The sequence below is a fragment of the Epinephelus moara genome, chromosome 6 (genome assembly GCF_006386435.1).
Source record: "Epinephelus moara isolate mb chromosome 6, YSFRI_EMoa_1.0, whole genome shotgun sequence".
In the NCBI taxonomy this organism is placed as follows: domain Eukaryota; kingdom Metazoa; phylum Chordata; class Actinopteri; order Perciformes; family Serranidae; genus Epinephelus; species Epinephelus moara.
This window is the reverse complement of record NC_065511.1, coordinates 33328015-33349177: the sequence shown is the minus strand read 5'-3', so window position 1 is coordinate 33349177 and position 21163 is coordinate 33328015. Positions and strand designations below refer to the sequence as shown.

The 21163-nt window shown below is 40.3% G+C and overlaps 2 protein-coding genes across 4 annotated transcripts in view; one reads left to right on the top strand and one right to left on the bottom strand.

Moving 5' to 3' along the window:
- The first annotated feature begins 1266 nt into the window (after window positions 1–1266).
- On the top strand, window positions 1267–10399 carry osgin2 (oxidative stress induced growth inhibitor family member 2). The gene is made up of 6 exons (XM_050047775.1): window positions 1267–1445; window positions 4761–4853; window positions 5923–6059; window positions 6141–6332; window positions 6600–6691; window positions 6787–10399. Exons 2-6 carry the CDS (start codon window positions 4787–4789, stop codon window positions 7967–7969), a joined length of 1671 nt encoding a protein of 556 aa, XP_049903732.1. The 5' UTR covers window positions 1267–1445; window positions 4761–4786; the 3' UTR covers window positions 7970–10399.
- Window positions 10400–10511: 112 nt separating this feature from the next.
- The window catches only part of nbn (nibrin), a 25329-nt gene continuing 14677 nt past the window's right edge, over window positions 10512–21163 (bottom strand). For all 3 annotated transcript variants that reach the window (XM_050047772.1, XM_050047773.1, XM_050047774.1), the window contains exons 14-17: window positions 20001–20141; window positions 18405–18518; window positions 18272–18321; window positions 10512–12549 (exon numbers count right to left, since the gene is read on the bottom strand). In XM_050047772.1, coding sequence (XP_049903729.1) covers window positions 12516–12549; window positions 18272–18321; window positions 18405–18518; window positions 20001–20141 — 339 coding nt within the window. In that variant the 3' untranslated portion in view covers window positions 10512–12515. The remainder of the gene's footprint in view (window positions 12550–18271; window positions 18322–18404; window positions 18519–20000; window positions 20142–21163) is intronic.

Below are 21163 nucleotides of genomic sequence, written 5' to 3'. Positions count from 1 at the left end.
TGAATTGCCCCTCTGGCCTCCTATAATTTTGCAGAAGTGCCCCCTGAACAAAGCATGTTGAAAAGGTGTCCTTTAACATCAGCATGATACGCTGCCGGTTGCAGTTATGGTTTAATGGCCCCCGTAGGCATCAGGGGTAAACAAGCCGGGACAAGGACGAAAGTTAAGGCGGCAAAACTCCGACCTTCACCCAAGAGAGCGGTATTCACATCCCGTAAGATTCTAAAGCCAAACCCTTTCCTAAACCTAACCATGTGCTTCTGTTGCCAAAACCCAACCACATGTGTTTGTTGTTCAAGGAAAATAAAGGTCAATTTGCAGTGTTGTACCAACATAGTGTGTTTATTTTGAAAGCGACTGTATGTAACTGTTAAATGTCCCGTTAAAATGAAGGTGTATCTTGAAAGAAGACAATGCAGAACTTGACACAGTGTCCCAGAACGTCAACAACCAACGCACCCAGAGTACCTTGCATGTTGTATGTGGAAGAAGAAAGTCCATGACCAAATGTTGATATGTAAGGAGGTCGGATTGAGAATGTGTTGCAAAAGAATGGTAGGTTTTCATTGTCCTTAAAGATAGCTCTAAATCATTCTGGTGATCTATGAACAAAAAAGTCTACATGAAAAGGCAGAGCCACCATCAGGCTGAATCTTCCACTTGAAGTCTGATAAGCACATTCATGTACTCCAGAGGATGAACCTTTTCCAGTTTGGTCAGCCATTTCTGCAGCGCCACCTCTAGGACCCTTTTAAGCTGTATCCTCACTACCAGAGGCTTCTGAGAACAGCCACATCACTAACATGCTGTTAATTCAGTCCAACACTTTAATATTGTGGGATGTGGAATGTATCACAGTGTGCATGGGCTCATAGCATGGCTGTAATGGGCAGAAACATTGTCCTGAGCATTAGCTGTTAAGATTTGGGCTCAAAAATAAAACTCTCCTCTTAGAGCCCACTCAGTGAGCAGCAGAGTGTCGGCGGTGCTGTGAGGATGCTGAGCTCAGAGATGCTCTGATCTTCCGGCTCTCTTCTTTCTCCGTGAGCGCGCGCACGCGTGCCGGTGCAGAGATGCGCATGTGACGACAAAAGCAAACGCAGGACACCGGGTTCTTTCTCACACACACACATACACAGTCTGTACCATCAAGACACAGACAAGATCTACCTCTCAGGCGACATTTACAGGCTGGTCAGACCTGAATAAACCAGGTCTGCGCGGATTTAACAGCACGGAGGTAAGTATGTGTGCGCGTCTGTGTGTGTGTGTCTGTGTGTGTGCGTGAGATGACGAGAGAGAGGTTGGCTTATTATCTCATGCAAGAGCCCGGACAGTCGGATAGGTCCTCCCACCGGTGTCTGCCTATTTATACGGTTAGAAACGCAGCCAGGGGTCGTGATAACAGGACGCGACTGGGACATAAAGACATTCATCACAGCGCGGTAAGAGATCCTGTTCTTGGCCGAGTGTTGCGGATGCCCGTGAGTGTGTGTTTGACCTAAATTATGCAATGATGGTGACATAGCCGCTTGTCGCATGTGCTCCTTGTGCCTTATTGGATGCAGGCTGCAAGGACCGCTGCTCGGAGTCAGCAGGAGTGTATGGTGGGAGGTGTGAGCCCATGAGGATGATGTGTATGATGGTGTAACAGACTGCATCATCCAGTAGCGTGTGCTGCAGCAAAATCCACACACACACAAGCACACATATATATCTATAGACAGTGCTGGTTTCAAGTTAACCTAATTTTCTAACTGACCTGCAGGCTCCGTGCAAATTAGCACAAGTTGCAGAGATGCAGGCCTGTGGAAAAACGTACCTTTCAAACAGAGCCTGTACTGAGAATAAAAAAGAGCAGTCCTGATTGAGACGTATTATTTTCAAGCATGGTGCTCAAATTCACCACAAAAAGGCTTTTGTTATTCTGCTGACCACACTGGAGATTCGAAGTGTAACATTAAGTGTCATTTGTTTCCCATGTGTAGCCCCTAATACACAGTACACTATGTTCTGGAAAAGTATGGTGCGTCCTGTCCACGCATGCTGCACAACGTGCACATGTAGACGCATAAAAGGGCAGGAGGCCAGTACAACAAACCAAAAACTAGCAACGATAATGAAGTCTAATATCACTTGTTAGCTGTGGCTATAGGTAAAGCAGTTTGGATGATCTGCACTGTAACCGTATTTTTATTATTATTTTAAAGTGTATTTGTATTTGTTTCCATAATCTCAAAAATAAAATATAAAACTGTATTGTGAAACATGATGCAACAGCAGCACAGCACTGTCAGGTAATATTTACATCTTTCAATGGCACTTAATACAACATCAGTAACTACACTATGACAGCACATACTATAACATTTTTTTAATTTTTCAAACATACTATGACTAATAAAAAGTTAGACATACTATCATATGACTTTTCTTTTTACTTTTTAAATACATACAATGATTTTTTTAAAACTTTTTTAAGACACAATATTGTTTTCAATTTTTGAAGATTTACAATAATAGGATTATTTTGAGACTTGTTAAATAATGTTTAAATGTTTTACTATGATATGACTTATTTCAAATTCTTTTTTGTTTTTAAGACTTATATAATATGTTTTTAAAACTTTTTTAAAGACAATAATATGACTTAAAAAAAGACATACTATAATGACTTTTTTAAAACTTTTTAAGACATTAAATAATGTGATTTTAAAAAAAACAAAAAAAAACAAACATCCTATATGTTTTTTTTAAAAACTTTAAGACATGCTACAATGTGACTTTGAAAAACTTTTTTAAGACATTAAATAATATGACTTTAAAAAAACCTTATTTAAAGACATACTTTGAATTTATTTATTACATTTTCAAGACATACTATAAAATGACTTTTTAGTATGTCTATTTGAGAATTTTTTAAAGACATACTTTGAAAAAAAAACTTTTGACTTCTTTAAGACACATTATACAGACATTTTTATATACTTAAAACTATAAACTTATGTATTTTTTTTACTTTGGAGTCTAAATAAATAGAAAAAATACAGTAAATGAAGCACATACAAATATACTCATTATTCACTCTTGCATACATCATCTTAAAAAAATATAAAATTGTGTTGTGAATCATGATGTAATAGCATTACAGCGCTGTTGTTGCATCATGCAATATTTACATCTGTCAAAAGCACTTGACGCAACAACAGTTACTGATGCACACAATAATAATCCGACTCAGGCTGATAGAGATGAGATGCAGGTTCAGGGGACTAAATAACAACCCAAACAGACATTAAATGACATACTGCTGTGTGAATAAATATTCTTGCTCCATTTGCTGATTAGGACAGATGTGGTTCAAAGCTCCCCCTCAACAAAAGTAATAAGACCTTTAAATGTGGATCGATTTGTCTTACATACTGTTCTCATACTGTTCATTGGTGTAAAATGTTGACATATAATCTTAAATAAGAATACATTTTTGCAGATTAGATCGGATCCCCTGAAATGTACTCACATCAAAGGGCTCATTCTAGTATGCACTGATTTAAAAGGTCTGGAAACTGAAAGTTTAAGAAAAAAAAACCCTGTTACGTAAAGACTGTTTAAACACTGTGGGGGTTGTCAAATTGCCCAGTGACATGGAAATACCAGTATCAGCTTGCCAACTGGGGGCACGACGTTCTCCAAACAGGGCAGGCAATGTGTGGAATCCCAGTGCTTTCAGTGAAAAGGGTAAACAAGCCAATGACCAAAGACAACCGGTTACAGACACAGGTCAGACAGGGGGAGGGGGGGTGGGGGGTGAAATGAGGTGGACCGTATTGGCAGCAGGGAGACATGGGAGTTTTAAGGGAAGTGAGCCAGAGTTTTGGGATGTAAGACAAAGGCGGTGTGGGCAGTGTTTGGGTTTTTATGAAACTGGGGCAAGTGGGCACTGTTGGCTGTAGCTGGTGGGTAATGTTTTGGCGGGAGTGGCTGTGAATGTGTGAGTGTATGTGTGTGTGTGTGTGTGTGTGTGTGGTGGGTGGCTGTGAGAGGAGGAGCTCTGTCAGCATGCCAGGTCCACATTCTCACCCTGCTGCTGTTGAAAGGGGCGGTAAAGACATAAACAGGCCCAGTGGGATTAGGGCCCACTCGGAGAAGTGATCAGGGGGGATTTGCTGCCCGGCGGGCACACAATGGCACTGTCCCGTAACACACAAACACACACTACACATGCTCAACGGCAACGTTTCACAACAGACCCAAGCCTACACAAATCTGATTAGAACTCCCTTTTGTTTGGGAAGCGGCACCGGGGTTAACAGAGGCTAGCCTCGCCGCGGGCCATGTTTGATAGGACAGGGGGTCTGTGGACGTTGGCGGGACGGCATAGAGAAAAGCTGGGGGCTCGTTGTGTTGTGGCGGGGTGTTTCCACGTGTATGAAGCCCCAGACAGACAGGGAGGGTTGTGGCTGTGTGTGTGGAAGCACAATAACAGGATGAATAATGTTTTTTTCCCCCGTTCAGTGTGTGTGTGTCAGCTGATGATGGAGGATAGAGACAGGATCTAAGCAAACATGAGAGAACAACAACATTGGCAGACACAAAGACAGCAAGCCGGTTTGAACCTGTTCAAATAATCTGACCCAGAAACATGGAAGCAGTGAGGGGGGAGACAAAGCACAAACGGGCCTCTGCTTTTAGTTGAACATCGAATGGACGGCTGCAGAAATGACTGGAACTTTCTTCACATTTCTGTCGTTCCTCCTCAGTGCCGGCTCTGGCCCAGGCTCCAGCCATGCCTCTTCTGGAAGAGACCACTCTGCGACAAGAGCACCCACCCACTGTCCCCGTGGTCATCATTGGTAAACACTTTGCTCTTAACCTCCTGACCTTTAATGATTTTATATTGGCCCTAATCCTACATTTTAACAGAGGTGTGGATTCGACTCACATGACTTGGACTCAAGTCACAAATTTGATGACTTTAGACTCGACTTGGCAAAATAAACAAAGACTTGTAACTGAACTTGAACTTTAACACCAATGGTTCATGACTTTATTTGGACTGAGACTTTTGACCTAAAAAAAAACCCAACTCGATACCTCCCCCAAAGCCCAAAGATTAAAAAGTATGCAGGAAGTTCAAGGAGAGAACCATAAAGAACCATGAAAAAATTATACCAATTTTGTTTGTGTACAAAAACTACACTTTGATAAATAAGAAACAAATTATAATATGCAAAACTAACAAAACAAACTCATTTCCAAACTGTAAAAAGCATTCACGATTTTGTAACTTTAATGTTATTAATCCGATGTCAAAATGCCATTACAGTTGGTGAAGAGTGCATTATGACTTGTTAAGGACTCGAAACTCAAAGTCTAAACGCCTACAAACGCGAAACCAACATCAAAGAACTAGTGAAGACGAAGGGCGACTCTTGCATCACCTGTGTCTCAGCCAAAAAGTTGCACCTGAACACACCGCAGTGAACAATAACACAAACAATTATCAACTCATTCTGCAAAAGAGCTCAATGGCTAGTAAAACAGTCTGACCTCATCTGTTTGTCCTGATCTCATGCTCTCTTTACTTTAGCTGTCTATTTGTTTTCCTAGCGGGCCTATTGAACGTGCAGAATCAGCCAAAAAAGGATACAAGGGCCAACTGGTGCCGGTGGTGCAGGAAACACAGCAAAATCTAAGGAAACAGCTCACCGACAGCCTGACATTGACTGACATCTGATCATTGACTTGGTGTGTCAGGGCCCTAAGACTTGGAACTTGAGCACCAGAACTGAACTTACTCATGACTCGCAAAACAATGACTTGGTCCCACCTCTGCATTTTTATCTTTAAAGCAACATGTAATGCTGTGTGCTCCTTTGTGATGCTGAGCCAACTGTTTCCCAAACCTGGGTCTGTTTTTAGGCAATGGCCCATCAGGTATCTGTCTGTCCTACCTGCTGAGTGGATACAAGCCCTACCTTGATACAACAACTGTCCACCCAAACCCCATACTGTACAGGAAGCTGCAGGAGACCAAGCACCTATCCATCACTGAACAGGTAGGTACACCTATGAATTCCTTGCACATGTAGACACGATCACAGCTGCACATCTGTGTCATGACAGGGACTCTTTTGCAGGATCTGGAATATTTGAGTGAAGGTCTCGAGGGGAGATCGAGGAACCCTGTGGCTGTGCTTTTTGACACACTTCTACACCCCAATGCTGACTTTGGCTACGAGTTCCCTCCTGTCCTTCAGTGGAGGAGGGACAAGCAACAGCACATCCCACATCTGGTGCTCGGGAGGGCAACACCTGGAGGTGCTTGGCATGTAAGATACAAGGTTTAGTCTTCCACGTGTTTGTAATGATCCATATATTCGCGTCAGATACCATGCAGCATGAAACACACTGGGCAACAGCATATTTTGACGCTCTGAGCAAGTACTGTAGTAAAAAGAGTCATAGTTTGGCATGCAGGACCACTGATGAAGCGTTGGTATTTGACAAGTTGGGAGTGAGGATGTGTTGTATTGTCAGTCGTTTTGTTTTAACCGTCTCAGACGTTGCTTTTTCCTCTACGCTTCTTCTCTCCTCAGGCAATGGAAGGCTCCATGCTGACTATTAGTCTTGGTATCTGGATGGAGCTTCCCGGTGTTAACTATAGAGACTTGACAAACGGGAAACGCAGGTACTGAGAGAGGACAACGTAAACATCAAAGACATGGCTCAAGCCTCAGTTTAATTCTGTGCTACCTCTTTTCTCATCGTCTCTCCTCTCTCTAGGGATGTAACCAGTGACAGAGCCACCCCAGAGGAGATATCATCCTATTATCGTAACTATGTGAAGCTAAAGGGCCTCCAAAAGAATTTTGTTGACAACACCTACGTGACCTCTGTCCAGAAACTCAGCCGGGGGCATGAGGGGGAAGGTCTGGAGAATGGGCACACTGATCAAGGAGATGGAGGGGTGGTAGATGGTGGGAATGAAGGCTTTGAGGTAAATGGAGTTGAGTGTCTCAACAAGGGAGGAGGGGGGGCTCTCTGGGAGGTAAGGGGATACCAGCAGGTGCAGAACGACACTCATGTTCCCTTCTCTCTGTTTGCTGAGAATGTAGTTCTGGCCACCGGTGCATCTGATTCACCAGTTCGATTAGGCGCAGAAGGGGAGGACCTACCGTTTGTATCCCACAGCATCTCAGATTTGGGTTTGGCTGTAAGCCTGAGAAAACTGGATATGAACTCTGATCCGGTTTTAATTGTAGGTGCGGGTTTAAGTGCTGCAGACGCAGTTCTGTGCGCTTGTAACAGCAACATAAGAGTGCTTCATGTCTTTCGTAAGAGCGTAGACGACCCAGACCTCATCTTCAAACAGCTGCCCAAGACCCTGTACCCAGAGTACCACAAAGTCTATAACATGATGTGCTCTCAGACCTACACAAACGTGGCTCCCTCCTCTGCTTCAAACAGACCCCAGGCTGTAAGCATTGCCTCTTCAGTATGTGCCAAGATGTGCCCAAAGCCCCAACTTGCCACAGGTAACATGGCTGGTAATGCCAGTGTCAGCCTGTTTCCTGACTACACCAGTTTCCCTGAACACTGCGTGGTGTCCTTCCAGTCTGACATGAAGTGTTTGCTGCAGGGGAACAACTCCCTCAAGGCATTCAAGATCTCCATGGCACTAGTGCTGATCGGGACCAACCCTAACTTGTTTTTCTTGAAGGGTCAGGGCCAGTACCTGGGTCAGGATCCGACAAAACCCATCTCTTGCACGCAGAACCCCATTGACATCCACCCCTACACTTTTGAGTGCACCAAGGAGCCAGGTCTGTTTGCCATGGGCCCGCTAGTGGGAGACAACTTTGTTCGCTTTTTGAAGGGTGGTGCTTTAGGCATTGCCTCCTGTCTGCTGAAGAAACTCAAGAAGAAAGAGAAACTCATCAGCAATGGAGGGAACAACTTCATTTGATGGATAAAAGAGCAGTACACGTTGGTCGTAGGGCACAGATTTCAAGCGCCTCTTACCAACTGATGTAAAGGGTGAAGGGGGAAACGAGTTTTAATATGTTTTAATCATTTAGGCAGTGTTTTTTCATTAAAGCTAAGGCATTTTTACAACTTTCTGAGACCAAAAAGACAATGGATGTACACTAATTAGTTTCTAAAGAAACAAAAGACAGCTTTCAACAGTCTTGTCTGACTTCATAAGAAGTCCCCAGAAGTCCAAGCTACCATGTGCCAATGTTTTCTAGTCAATCTGTAACCTCACAACTGAATGGGACCTTATTTTCATCAGGGTTATTTATTCGTTCACCATGTGTCTTTCAATCCATTTACTAACAACAGTTAAATGTTTGTCGTATCACACTTTAAGTCTTATTTTAGCTTTGCCTTTAGGAGAGGGGAATGCTCAAAAGTAGAGGCCACTGTGCTCATCCTCCATGCAACTTATAGCTATAGTTGTGAGGGCAATCTGGTATAACACAAAGTTACAATCGTCTGACCTCTAAGATAAACAACTCGGAGTGGTAAATGTTTGCAATAGTGGACACAAGATTTATCTCAAAACGTGACAAAGCAAGTTCATGGCTAAGCAATCTAAATGTTCCTGATTATTCTGAGCCTACCGTTATTTTTAAACTTCAGAGGATTCTTTGTTTAGCTGCTATTGTAGGTAGTTGGAGCCATATACCTAAAAAACTTTAAGTCTAATAAATCTGACCTGCTGCTTTGGTTACAGTGATACTGACAGGATTTCTATGCAAACAATTTCCCTTGCAGATCTGAATGTATTCTTGGGCACCCACTGACAATTTTACCATTTAGATTCAAGTATCCTGGCAAAAGACAGACACTCATTAAAGGATCATTCTGGTGTTTTACACTTTTCTTCTTTTTAAAAATGTATTTCTATACAGTACGCACATCTTCAGATGTAAACTTCAGTGAAAATCTTGGCAGTTTTTAACATTTGTTTAGATTTACATTTAGAGCAACGGCAAATGTAATTGCAAGATTACTAGGGGCCAGGGCACATGCCACCTAGAAATGCGAGATCGAGCACTGGGTGCTACTCTTGCCAGTACTCTGTGCCAACTTTTAAGGGTGTGCAGGCAGGTTGCATCTGAAGTTTTTAAGTGACCATAACCAGCACCGTATCATAGCCTACTAACCAGAAATCCTGAGTTTGGAGCTGATCTTCTTCCAGCTGTTGTTTTTCAAGTGTGTATTAGGCCTAAAATGTTTTTTCATATTTAGTATAGACTTATGTTAATGGCAGAAAGGGAAGATACTGGCTGTGATTGGTTGTTCCTCGTCATATGACATGCAGTGTGCATTGCTGTGTTGCAAAAGTTAAACTTTGAGTATCTCAGGCCGCAGCCATAGCACCCTGAAAAACAGGCACTTGGAAACACTCATGTGCTGTGACAGCGCTTTCGCTTTTGAGCGTGCCTTTGACGCATCTACAGAGAAAACACTAGATTTGAGAACGCTTAATGCACATCCTAATTTTCCCCACTGATAGTGCTTGCTTTTTTTTAAAAAAAAAATTTGGTTCATTTGGCAGCCAGCTTTCAATTCTGAGACATGGAAACTTCTCATCAAAAGAGCCCACGCTAACGTGTGTTACCCCACAATGATGTATTTTGGCAAAATCAAGATGGGCATGGTTTTCACTGAGAGGGTTCATTAGTGGTAAAATATGATTTCTAGAAGACAGGATAAAACAGCAGCATGGTAATTTACCTTAATATCACCCATTACATCATGACTGGAATATCATGAAAAAGTAAAACAATTCTTGCCTTCACAATCCATTTATCTAAACACTTAAAATTTTCTTGTCATTTAAGCCAGTTAGTGCGAGCTGACTCTAAACCATTATAGATACACATGAAGAAAAGGGGCTCTCCATGACACAACAGAAAAGCACACTTGCTGAATACCCATTTTTACAATCATACCATATAAATCATTTATTTTTATATTTTTAGCAAACCAAATCTTAGCATTCTCTTTGTATTTTTATAATTGCATTACACCGTATTTTCAGCATGTTGTGGCTATCCCTGTGAAAGCTAACACCTGTGCTCCATCTTAGAGCTATTTAATCTACCTACTGGGCAATATGTTAATTTCTTATTGTCTATCACTGTAGTCATAACATATGTTTATTTCAAATTTGTAAAACATGGCACACAACATTGTTTACTAACATAGAAACTGCAAACTCTAATAACTGGGCTGAGATACACCAACTCTAGATGTGTGTATATATAAAAAATCTTCTTCCATTTTTAATACAGCCTCACAGCAAACAGCCAAGTGCCAAATCAGACAGATGGTGAGCAGAGACAGTAGCAATCTATTCTTCATTTCCACTGTATTTTTCTTCCTTTCAGTCATTTTAACACTGTCTGCAAGAGTGTGATGCTATATGCAGATTTTTTGTGTGTGTGTGCCGCTCACGCGCAGCTCATGGTTTGTTTATTGTGATGTGACACTTTGAACCCCCCCCCCCCCCCCCCCCCCTTCTATACAATATGGTAGTCAGAGTCAGTGTTGGGGGCAATGCATTACTAAAATAACATGTTACTGTAGTCACATTACTTTTTCCACTAACAAAGTTAGTAGTTTAACACATTACTGTATAAGTTTTGGTAATCACATAACAGTAACTAGTGGAAATGTTGTTACTTGTGTTGAAAATTGAATTTCTGCTGAATTATTCCTTGATGCTTTTTTCACTGACTTCTGAATATTGTTTTGATATGAATATTAAATATATGCATGCAGGCATGAACCATTGCCTTGCAGCAGCTGCTGTGAGCAGAAGACAGGAAAGAGTACGTGTAAGGACTGCAGACTGGGTGACTCAAAAGTGGAGATAACTCTTATTATTGTTTTGAATTTAGTTAAAGGTCCAGTGTGTAGGATTTAGGGGGATGTACTGGTGGAAATTGAATATAAAATATTTTTCTTCGTGTATAATCACCTGAAAATAAGAATCATGGTCCTCGTCCATGGAGATCTCCATGCTGCACTGCCATGTTTTTCTACAGTGGCCCTAAAAGGACAAATAAAACACTTGCTCTTGATGGGCCATTCGTATTTTCGCGTTGGCCTTTATAGTTGGAAGCCCCTTTGTGACAAGCAGCATCTGAAAAACATTGATTTTTTTAATGTTAAACTGTTTCATTCTGTGTTTTTACCGGCTTAAAATCACCTGGTGCATTTGTTTTAGAGAGAAGGAGACCTCTAATTCGGCTCATGGTAAAAGCCTCCAAAATGTCTGGATCTTAAGTTATCAAAGGAAAAAGGTGAGCACAAATTAGCAGGTGCTGGTCTAGCTGCCCGTCTGCAAAGTGCCAAACACTTTTTATAACGTGAAAATGCTTTATTCCGTGTTTTATTTTCTGCTTTTAATCACCTGGTCGGTTTGTTTTAGAGGAAGAGACCTCTGCGGATGATTCAGCTCCTGGTAAAAACCTCCTGAACACTGAAGGAATTCAAACTGGGAAAAGTTTCAGATGGTTGCAATCCTCACCACTAGATTCCAGTAAACCCCCCTAAATCTTACACAGTGGACCTTCAAAGGATAAAAATATGACCCAGGTTGCTTCAACTCCAAGTGCAATCTGTATGCTTGATGAAGCACCAACAGGTTTATTGTGTGTCCATCCATATGCTTCACATTTTAGCATAGATTCGTACGGATGTTTGAAAGCAACTCGCAAGTATTTGGTAGAAAATTTGCTTTAATCCCAAAGTAATAAGCAAAATAATCCCATTGTAATTTAGAGAACAGAATGATGTATAAGGGCCAGTTTCCTTCTTCCTTTTGGCACTCTGCTGCTCTTAAAAAAAAATTTTTTGTTACCGCACAACTGCTGAATGCTGGCACTGGCCTTGGATATGAAGTGACAGGTGGGCATCGACTATCTGCACAGAAAGGCCTGTAAACGTTTTGGCATGACGACTACTTATCTGTACAGTTTCAGATCTGTAAAAGTGCCTGAAGGCTCGACGGAGATCGTTTAAGAAATGGCAACTTGAATCCCTCTTGAGTTTCTTGTTCAGATAAAACCAGGGAACACATTTGGTCTTAACTTCAAAGCGAAGGAAAAGCTGCTTTCAGCATGTAGAGTTTTAACGCTCTCTTGTACAATTGAAGAGTTTTTAATGTTTTGTATGCCGCATTTTTTTATTATTGACAAATAAAACTTTGAGAAAAAATCTCTGAACATGTGACTGTTTTGTTACATTGTTCGCTGTCAGTGGCTTCATTAGTGACATTTATAGATAGAACAGGAAGAACAGCAAAACAAAACACTGACAAACATTTCTGATTATATAAGCAGCTATCACACAGTTACATTTGACACACAGATATCAGGATTTATCTTTCAAATTATTATTTCTGGAGTCCTTTTTATACGGTGTTGATGAAGTCTGACATACTTCCTGTGCCTCTGAAATGATTTCCCTCTGTAGGACGTTGAGATGAAGGCATTTCATCTTCTCCTGGTTAGTTTGGTGGGGTTGTACCTAAGGAAACACACACACATACACACACACAGAAGAGATTTTATCTCACAGGTCTGTCCACGTCAGGATGGGCTTTTAACATTCCTCATGGATCATTCCTCACTGTCCTTAGAGGCATTTTGAACAAACAATAAAATCAGCCTAAATTAAGCGCTGTAAAACGAGGACAGTGTTTGAACAGCTTAAAGCAAACAGGCTTCCTATAAACCACGTCTGGAAACTTCGTTTAGACCTACCAAAAAAGAAAATACCGGAGTGTTTTCTTAGCAGCGGAGTCCGTTCCCCGGATACGCATGACTGACTGAGCATGACTCAGTGATCAAACAGCTCAGCCTTGACACACAAAATCAATCTCAGACTGTCTCTTTTCTGCTTAGTCAAAGAAAACACGGCAGCGCCAGCAGCAGCGCCAGCTTACATCACCTCTGTTACCTAGGCAACCACTGTGACGAAAGAATCACTAAGTTCTCATTGGTTACACTGAAGCCACAGCGGTCCCATATCCATAATTCCCAGTAAATTATATCATGTCTGCACCAGATGATAACGACTGAGGCTGCACAGACAGAACCTTTCTGACAGAGGACTCTATCACTTTATACTAAATGAGGGACCAAGCAAGTGTAGCACAAGGGGCAGTGTACATTCAGGGGGTTTACCCAAATTTCAGTGTCCATAAGGTAAGGAACACACCACTTAGTTAACAGTGGGAAGTATTGCCTCCTATATTCAGAAGGATGCCACTGACAAGGAGACAAGAAGGGAAACATTTATACCCGTCTGGCTAAACAATAAACACAAAAATGGGGACAAAGAAACATATAAAACATTATACTAAAAACAAAAAAACAACTTTATGTCACATGTTCTGGTCATTTCCTAAAGTATTTCATTTCTGGGATTTAATATTCTTTCAACAATGTTTGGACAGCTGGTTGCCCCATTGATGTCCATAGCAGTATTTGGAGTGACTCCTCTAGATGCTAATTTAAGTAGAGCCCAAACAGACATTGTCTCTTTCTGTTCACTTCTGACCAGAAGGCTCATCCTGTGTAAATGGACGGACTCTTCACCTCTAGCATTTGGACATTGGATTAAGGAGGTTATGTATCATTTACAATTGGAGAAATTCCGTTGTTTTATTAAAGGATCAACTGCACGCTTCTATGCCACCTGGCAACAATTTTTAACTTTTGTAGCAAATATAGAAGCTGAAAAATTGTAGCTAAACATGTTATACTCGACTACTTACGTCACACAAGTTTATTAATTTGTCGTCCTTTTTTAAAATAAATTGTTTTATGTTTATATATATATATATATAATTATTATTATTATTTTCCTTTTTTCCCATTTATTTATTTAGTTTTTGTTCTTGTCTTTTGGATTTCCTTTTGCTGATCTGGCTTTCTTGGTTTGTTCCTGGTTTGGTGGATGGGTGGAGTTGTTTTGTTCTGTCCATGTTGGTTCTATGTTTGTGTGTTGATGCTCTGTGCACCTTATTGAATTATAAATAAAAATACCTTGTGTAAAAAAATAAAAAGAATAGCATCAACTGTAGACAGTGTCTCAGTAAACCCACTGTTGCAAATTTACAACATCACTTTTAACAATTCTAAAAAAAAAGGCCTGCAAATGTTGTTTTTTTTCTCAAGACCACATTTACATAGTTAATGGGTCCTATTGTTTGTCCTCACAATGCTATTGGATAGAAAAAGTGTTTATAGGTCTGGTCATCTGGCCATGAACTCACTCTACCTGCAAACTTCCCGTTGAGCTCATCTCCTTTTTTTGCATGACTGGACTTGTAAGGATTAAAGTAAGTAAAATTCTTTAAATATTTTTTTTTTGTGTTTATTACAATGTCTAGAACATGTAGATATTTAGTTATTTTGGAAAACATTCATCAAATTTGATTTATAGCTTGTTATGTCTATGTTGTAATTCTACAACGTTGGGTCAGTGTGGTAGTCAAAATAGCCTGTGCTCCTCCTTACACATTAAATAAGGTCACTGCACTTCTCACATGGTCACAAATTGAAAAAAAATGTAGTAGAAATTTAAAGTATTAGATGATTCATTGTAACGAAGCTCTAAATGTACTTTTCTGTTAAAGTTTTACTTAGTTTAGCTTAAACCATAATTAAACACATGAATAAATTGTATGGGGTATTTGAAACTCCAGCATCTATAGCAGTATTTGAAACTCCCCGTATCTTTGTAGTTTGTTTTTTTTTAACTTCTAAATGATCCTGAGCTATTTTTCTCAGTGTTGCCCGAGCAGCAGTTTGTAGCATTAGGAGATAGAAAAACAGGTTCTGAATGTTCTGATTTGTTGGGGGGATGCCTGTTGCATTGTTCAGGGACAGGTGCGAATGGTCTTGAATGTGAACCTGTAAGTGCTCTGGGGGGATGCATGTGCATGTGTGTGATGCATGGACATACTAATGGTAATACTTAGATCTCTACCCTCGACACATGGTCTACCACCCTGTCTATTCTTTCTAATAATGGATAGACAAACACACTGTGTAGCAATTGCAATGTTCGCCTGTGCTTCACAGATGAAAAGAACTGTTTTAGGGACTATCACTGCAAGTGAACAGATGAAAAGAACTGTTTTAGGGACTATCACTGCAAGTGAACACAGACTTCATTTAAACCACATTGAAAGTGACGGAGGAAAAAGTTTTGTAAATACATTTTTTTCTCCAATATTTTTATTAATAAATGCTTATTCATAAAACTATGATTGTTGTGTGATTATTACTCATGATTCATAAAACTATGATTGTTGTGTGATTATTACTCATGATATATACTGTTATGGGGCTTAGTAAGCAATCAACCCTGCAAATGAATACTTAAATGTTCAAACATAGTGAGTACAAACACAGAAGTTCTGCTCCCAACTGTGCCCAACGTTGCAAATTTACAACAGTTCCCTAAAAACTTACTAAAATGTAAAAAATTTGAAAACTCTTTAATTTCTACGTCAGAGGCCTCCTAAAACAATATCTGAGAGGTCAAAAAAAATTTGCTCATTTTTTTCTATATCTGGGTCTTACAGGGTTAACCACAATATTATTTAATTTAGCATTATTTTAGACAAATGAGCAGAGTAGTGCAGAGATGACGTTTTGCTGTAGGCCGACCTGAAAGTTAACATCGCCGTGGTTCCCTAGTCAAAAAACCAAAGGGATTTTTCCATTGGATTTTTGATTACTGCAGAAAATAAACTCTGTGGCAAACAAAAGTTTGTTACTTACACATGCTGTTCAACAAGATAATCTTCACAAATCAACACCACTTGCATGATTTCTGAAGTCAGAGGTGAAAAGCTAACGTTCGACCCACCTACTTGAGGTATTCTCAGAAACAACTTCATAAAGAAATGAAGGGAGGAAAGAAAATTAGAAACAACAGGATAAGGTCAACCACGCCTAGGACAATTCATTTGTTTTAATTAATGGAAATTGCACTTATTTTGTATTTACCCTGGATAAAGACATCCTAAAAGAAACAAAGAGTGGTTTCGTAGCTTGTTTACGTACTCAGACCTGACCAGTTTTTACCTTTACTTGATACATGCTACTGGAGTTGTAGTTTCATTATTCATTGATTGGGGACTCTAGAGAGGAAATACAGCAGGTGTAGCTGAACAAAAGATTTGGAAAGGTTATGATGGATTATCAATGAAAAGGATAGATGGGAAAAAAAGCCAACGTTAGGCTATAAACGAACTACACTACGGTCGCATGTCTTCAACGTCGAGGCTGTAAAGCTGTGTTCAGCGTGAAGATGCTCTGAAGTCTCATTTAGCCACTTGTCTTTTTAAAGACATGTAAAAGCTTCAAAATTCTGGGGTGGTATTTGCTGACGCATTTCATGTCGTCGAACAAAAAGTGAAATTCCCTTAAGCTTGTTTTAACCACAGACCTCAGGCATCTAACCAAAAACCTATTGAAAAAACACACTGACATTGAGACGAAGGAACAGGAAGTCCAACAACGCTCACTCATTCCTTTACAACCCTATGTATCTGGATATATTTTGGCTGTGTGAATATACTTCACTACCATCTATTGGATTTTAAGATGTATGACTTTTTTCGATCAGAGCTGAATGTCTTATCTTGCAATGTTAACAAAGGTAAAAAATAATGTGTTTATCCACCCTGTGATTTGGATTCACTCCAAATTTTAATGGCTTCTTCCTCTGCTGCCACAATCTTCCACAGAGTTTCATGAAACAATGAGCTCAGTAGTTTTCCCAGTAATAACACACGCAATGAGCTAATAAACAATTTATATAACTTACTTTTGGAGTTACTTTTTAATTACATCCTTGCTTTAGACATTTTCATTATATTGCTGCTTTTCGACTCCAGTAGGGCTGCCCCCCAATAGTCGACTGAACGTCAGTCGACCAGAAAGGTAATTAGTCAGCAAGATTTCATTTGTCGCTTAATCGCAGGAAAAAAAAAAAAGAAAAAAAGTGAAACTCTATTAGGAGCTGCACCTTGTCAAAATATATCAAAACCTACATGCCTGGACCATGTGGGAATTTAATTTGAAAGGACAGACACAGGGAGAGGCCACGCTCAGCAGTCAGACAGGAGTCAGGTTATAAACCAATCACAGATATCTTTCCCTTCTGTAAATATTCAGTCTGATAAATACGGAAAAGTTGGTCATGTTAGTGCAGGGCTACCCAGAGCTTTACATCTGTCCCAATGACAATAGGTCTACACACTTATAAACAGCTCCTGGAAGAAGATTTCCAGGCAGTTAAAGACACAGCATGTGTACGGCCCCTAATTTCCAGAGCTGGTACCTGCGGTTATTCCACAGGCTAGTTACTAACATGTCGGGCAGGAAATCCAAAGTGTGGGATCATTTTGACTCACTCATCTTCATTGGTCGACTACAAACATGACGTATCATCTGAAACATGGAAGTAGCTACATGCCCATTAGCCCACAGCGTCATTAACAGGCGGCTCGCTCAGTGTGTGACGTGCACTTGTAGATAAAATATAAGCCTATATTAATGAAGGTTCATTAGTACGGTTTTGTGTTTCTCTGTAATGTAGCACAGTGTTAACAATGTTACTGATACTATTCTTTCTCACACCTTCAACTCAAACCATTGTGTTGCCCCGCCCAAAATATATCATTTAATAATTACGTTAATATCGTAAACATGCGGGCGACTACTCGACTAATGGCCCTAAATGACGACTACTGGTCGACTAGGAAAATTCTGAGTCGGGGGCAGCCCTAGACTTCGGCTTATTAATTGATAGCACATCATGCTTCTGCTGTGTCTGTGTTTTCTCTCTTTCCACACATATCTCAGTTTCAGATGAGGCTCAACATTTTGGACACATGAAGATCTCTACTGATGAGTTGGGATGACCAACACCTCGCTATATGAGTAAGTCATGCTGAGGGTTGACTTTTTTGTTCAAAACACAGATAATGAAGGAGACAGAAACTGAAGCAGCAGGACGATCTCAAATCTTTATAAATCATCAATAAATCAGTATAAAATAAAAAAGAATACGCCAGTGTTTTACCTTTAAATGTCGACCTAATGACAAAACAGAAAGTCAGCCTATATACCTACAGATGTGAGACAAATCTAGAAACCTTACACTGGTCTTTAGGAAGCTGTGAAGGACGTATAAAGGTTAGTACACATCTTATCCAGTTTCTCACCTGAAGAGGTCATCTCCAGCGCTCTCATCCCGTCTGTTCTGACGCTCCTCCTGGAACAAACACAGGCTCAAGTCATGAATGAAAGGCTCAGACAGATCACAGACAGATAAGAGACACGGAGTGACAATAATACCTCTGCTGCATCTTTCAGCCATTCATCCAGATCAGAGTTTTTGCCCCGGTTGTGAACCAGCAGATCAGACCCTCTGATGATGTGGGCTCGGCCCTCTGCATTTGACACGCAGACCTGCCACATGCACAAAAGGACATTTATGAGAAAGAGAATGATGAAACTTTGTTGGAATTCATTTTGTGTGCTTTGTGGAAGGGATTAAAATCGACCATCCTGTTCGTATCGCGTCATTCGTGACATTGTTCTAATAAGGGCACACCCGTTTATCTCTGCAAATTAATAAAAAACTGGACACGTCTCTCACAAATTATGGACATTTTATGGTAGAGAGAATCCCTCATTAGTGTGCTTCCTGGGGAAAAGAGGTAATTTCGTCCATGTGTATTAATGCTGCATAAATATCTAGACTTTTTGTTTTAAATTTCATCCACTTGAGTGCCTGAAATTGGATTTTTTTTTTCACACCCAATGAAGGGATGGGTTTTTTTTCTTTAAAAAATTGATACAAATTCTAGATATCTGGAAGAAAATATCTAGAATTTCATCTGTCGGCAAACTGAATAGAACACAAAGGAGCCTGTTGAGAGAATTTTTTCAACTTAAAAGGCCTTTTCACACTGAGTCTGTTTTCTGTGGATGCTTTTTTAATTTAATCAATCACCAGAAAAAAATCTTTACACACATAAACCTCGCACACTGATTCCGATGCACTTTATTGTTCTATTTGATGTGAACATTTGCAATACGTGACAAAATAAAAAGACACATTTCCTCCTTTGCCTCTCTCCACTGGAGTTACGTATCTCTCTGTCACTCCCTCCCTGTCTGTCATTTGGCACCGCAGCTGCATGAAGGGGCGGAGCTGTCTGTCCTCTCTGTCCTCCACATTCTGTGTGCGGTCCACTTGTTTTGACTGTGTCCCGGTGACACTTTTTCTTCACTGATTATTTGTCTAACGTCGCTAAAGGCTCTGACGGATGCGAAATACTCAAAAAGATCGAACCTGTTCTGAAAATTTTAATGATGGACGAAAGTTTCAGACTTCAAGCACGATTGACACAACGTGACGTCGTATTTATTTTTAGATGTGCGACAAAGTCAGACAAAAAAAAAAAAAAAAACTGACTCAGTGTGCAAAGGCCTTAAAACTGTTTTTTGGACAAATCATCTTTTTCTTGTACATGTACTGCAGGTAAGTATAAAGGTGATTAGTATCTGTGTTCCCGTGCAGAGGTAGGTTTTACGTAGAAATATGGTCATTAGAGTGAGTTACGCTGATCTACATTTTGCCAACAAGCGCAAGTATAAATTAAAATACAGTATTATGTTCAGTGGTAGGTTGAAAGATCTGTCACAACAGAAATGTGGACTCATTTTGACAAAAATAAATTACAAGTTGGGTAAATGAAATAAGATAAAATGTCTGTGGCAATTAAGACCTTACCAATTTTAAGGTGACTTTAAAGGCTTAATATTTATAAAATTGAATTTAAGAGTTCAGGGACCTGCAAAAAATATTATTTTAAGTGCTGCCTCTAAATTTCAAATGAGACTCTGCTGTATGTTTCTGTTGTCTAAGTTGCTTTGTACTCTGACCTTGCGGAAACATTTGAAGTTCTTTGCGTAGCCGTTGCTCTGCATCATCTGTGGTTTGGTTTTGGGAGGTGCAGACACAGTCAGAGATCTAAACTCCACTAGCACCAGCTTTTTAGGAAGGTCTTCATCAATCTTCGACTCCTACAAAACAGCACATAGATTAATGTTTTAGGATATAAAACAAATCACAACTGCAGTGAATTAAAGGTCCAGTGTGTTTCATGTCGTGGCATCTAGTGGTGAGGCTGACTGCAACCAGCTGAAACTTTTCCTATGTGCCAACTATGTGGAAGAACAACAGGGGCCGACAGGAAAGCGTGAATGGCCCTATCTAGAGCCTATGTTTGGTTTGTCTGTTCTGGCCTACTGTAGAACGTGGCAGCCTCCATGGAAGAGGATCCGCTCCGTATATACATAAAATTGGTTCATAGTAAGGTAATGAAAAACAACAATTCCTTTATTTCAGGTGAATATACAATAAAGAAAACACAGAGCATTATATTCCACCTCTGAAAAAAGATGCCCTTAAATCTTACACACTGGACCTTTAATGCATAAAGGGGGTGTCCAGGCAGTTCAGACAGTGTCTTCTGACTGGTTCTCAACAGAGCTGCAACTATTAGTTGATCGACAGATAAATAATTCCCAACCAATATGACAATCGATAAATCCTTTAAGTAATTCCTCATGGGAAAATGGCAGAAAATGTTCTTTTCAGCCTCTAAAATGTGGAGATTTTCTACTTGTTTCCTTTTTATATCACAATAAACTGAATATCTTTGAGTTTAGTTTGACAAAACTAGACATTTAAAGACATCATGTTGGACTTTGAGAGACTGAGGTGGACATTGTTCACCATTTTCTTACATTTAATAGACCAAACAATTAATCAGCTGGTCGAGAAAAATAATCAGCAGATTAATTACTAATGAAAACAATCATGGGGCGGCACGGTGTTGTGGTGGTTAGCACTGTCGCCTCACAGCAAGGGGGTTGCCGGTTCGATCCCAGGTGTGGGAGCCCTTCTGTGCGGAGTTTGCATGTTCTCCCCGTGTCAGCGTGGGTTCTCTCCGGGCACTCCGGCTTCCTCCCACAGTCCAAAGACATGCAGGTTAATTGGTGACTCTAAATTGTCCTCTAGTGTGAATGTGAGCGTGAATGGG

Coding starts and splice junctions, on each gene's coding strand:
- osgin2 (XM_050047775.1), top strand. CDS start 4,787: ATGCCTCTTCTGGAAGAGACCACTCTGCGACAAGAGCACCCACCCACT. Junction 6,060..6,140: donor ACCTATCCATCACTGAACAG/GTAGGTACACCT, acceptor ACTCTTTTGCAG/GATCTGGAATATTTGAGTGA. Junction 6,333..6,599: donor CACCTGGAGGTGCTTGGCAT/GTAAGATACAAG, acceptor TTCTCTCCTCAG/GCAATGGAAGGCTCCATGCT.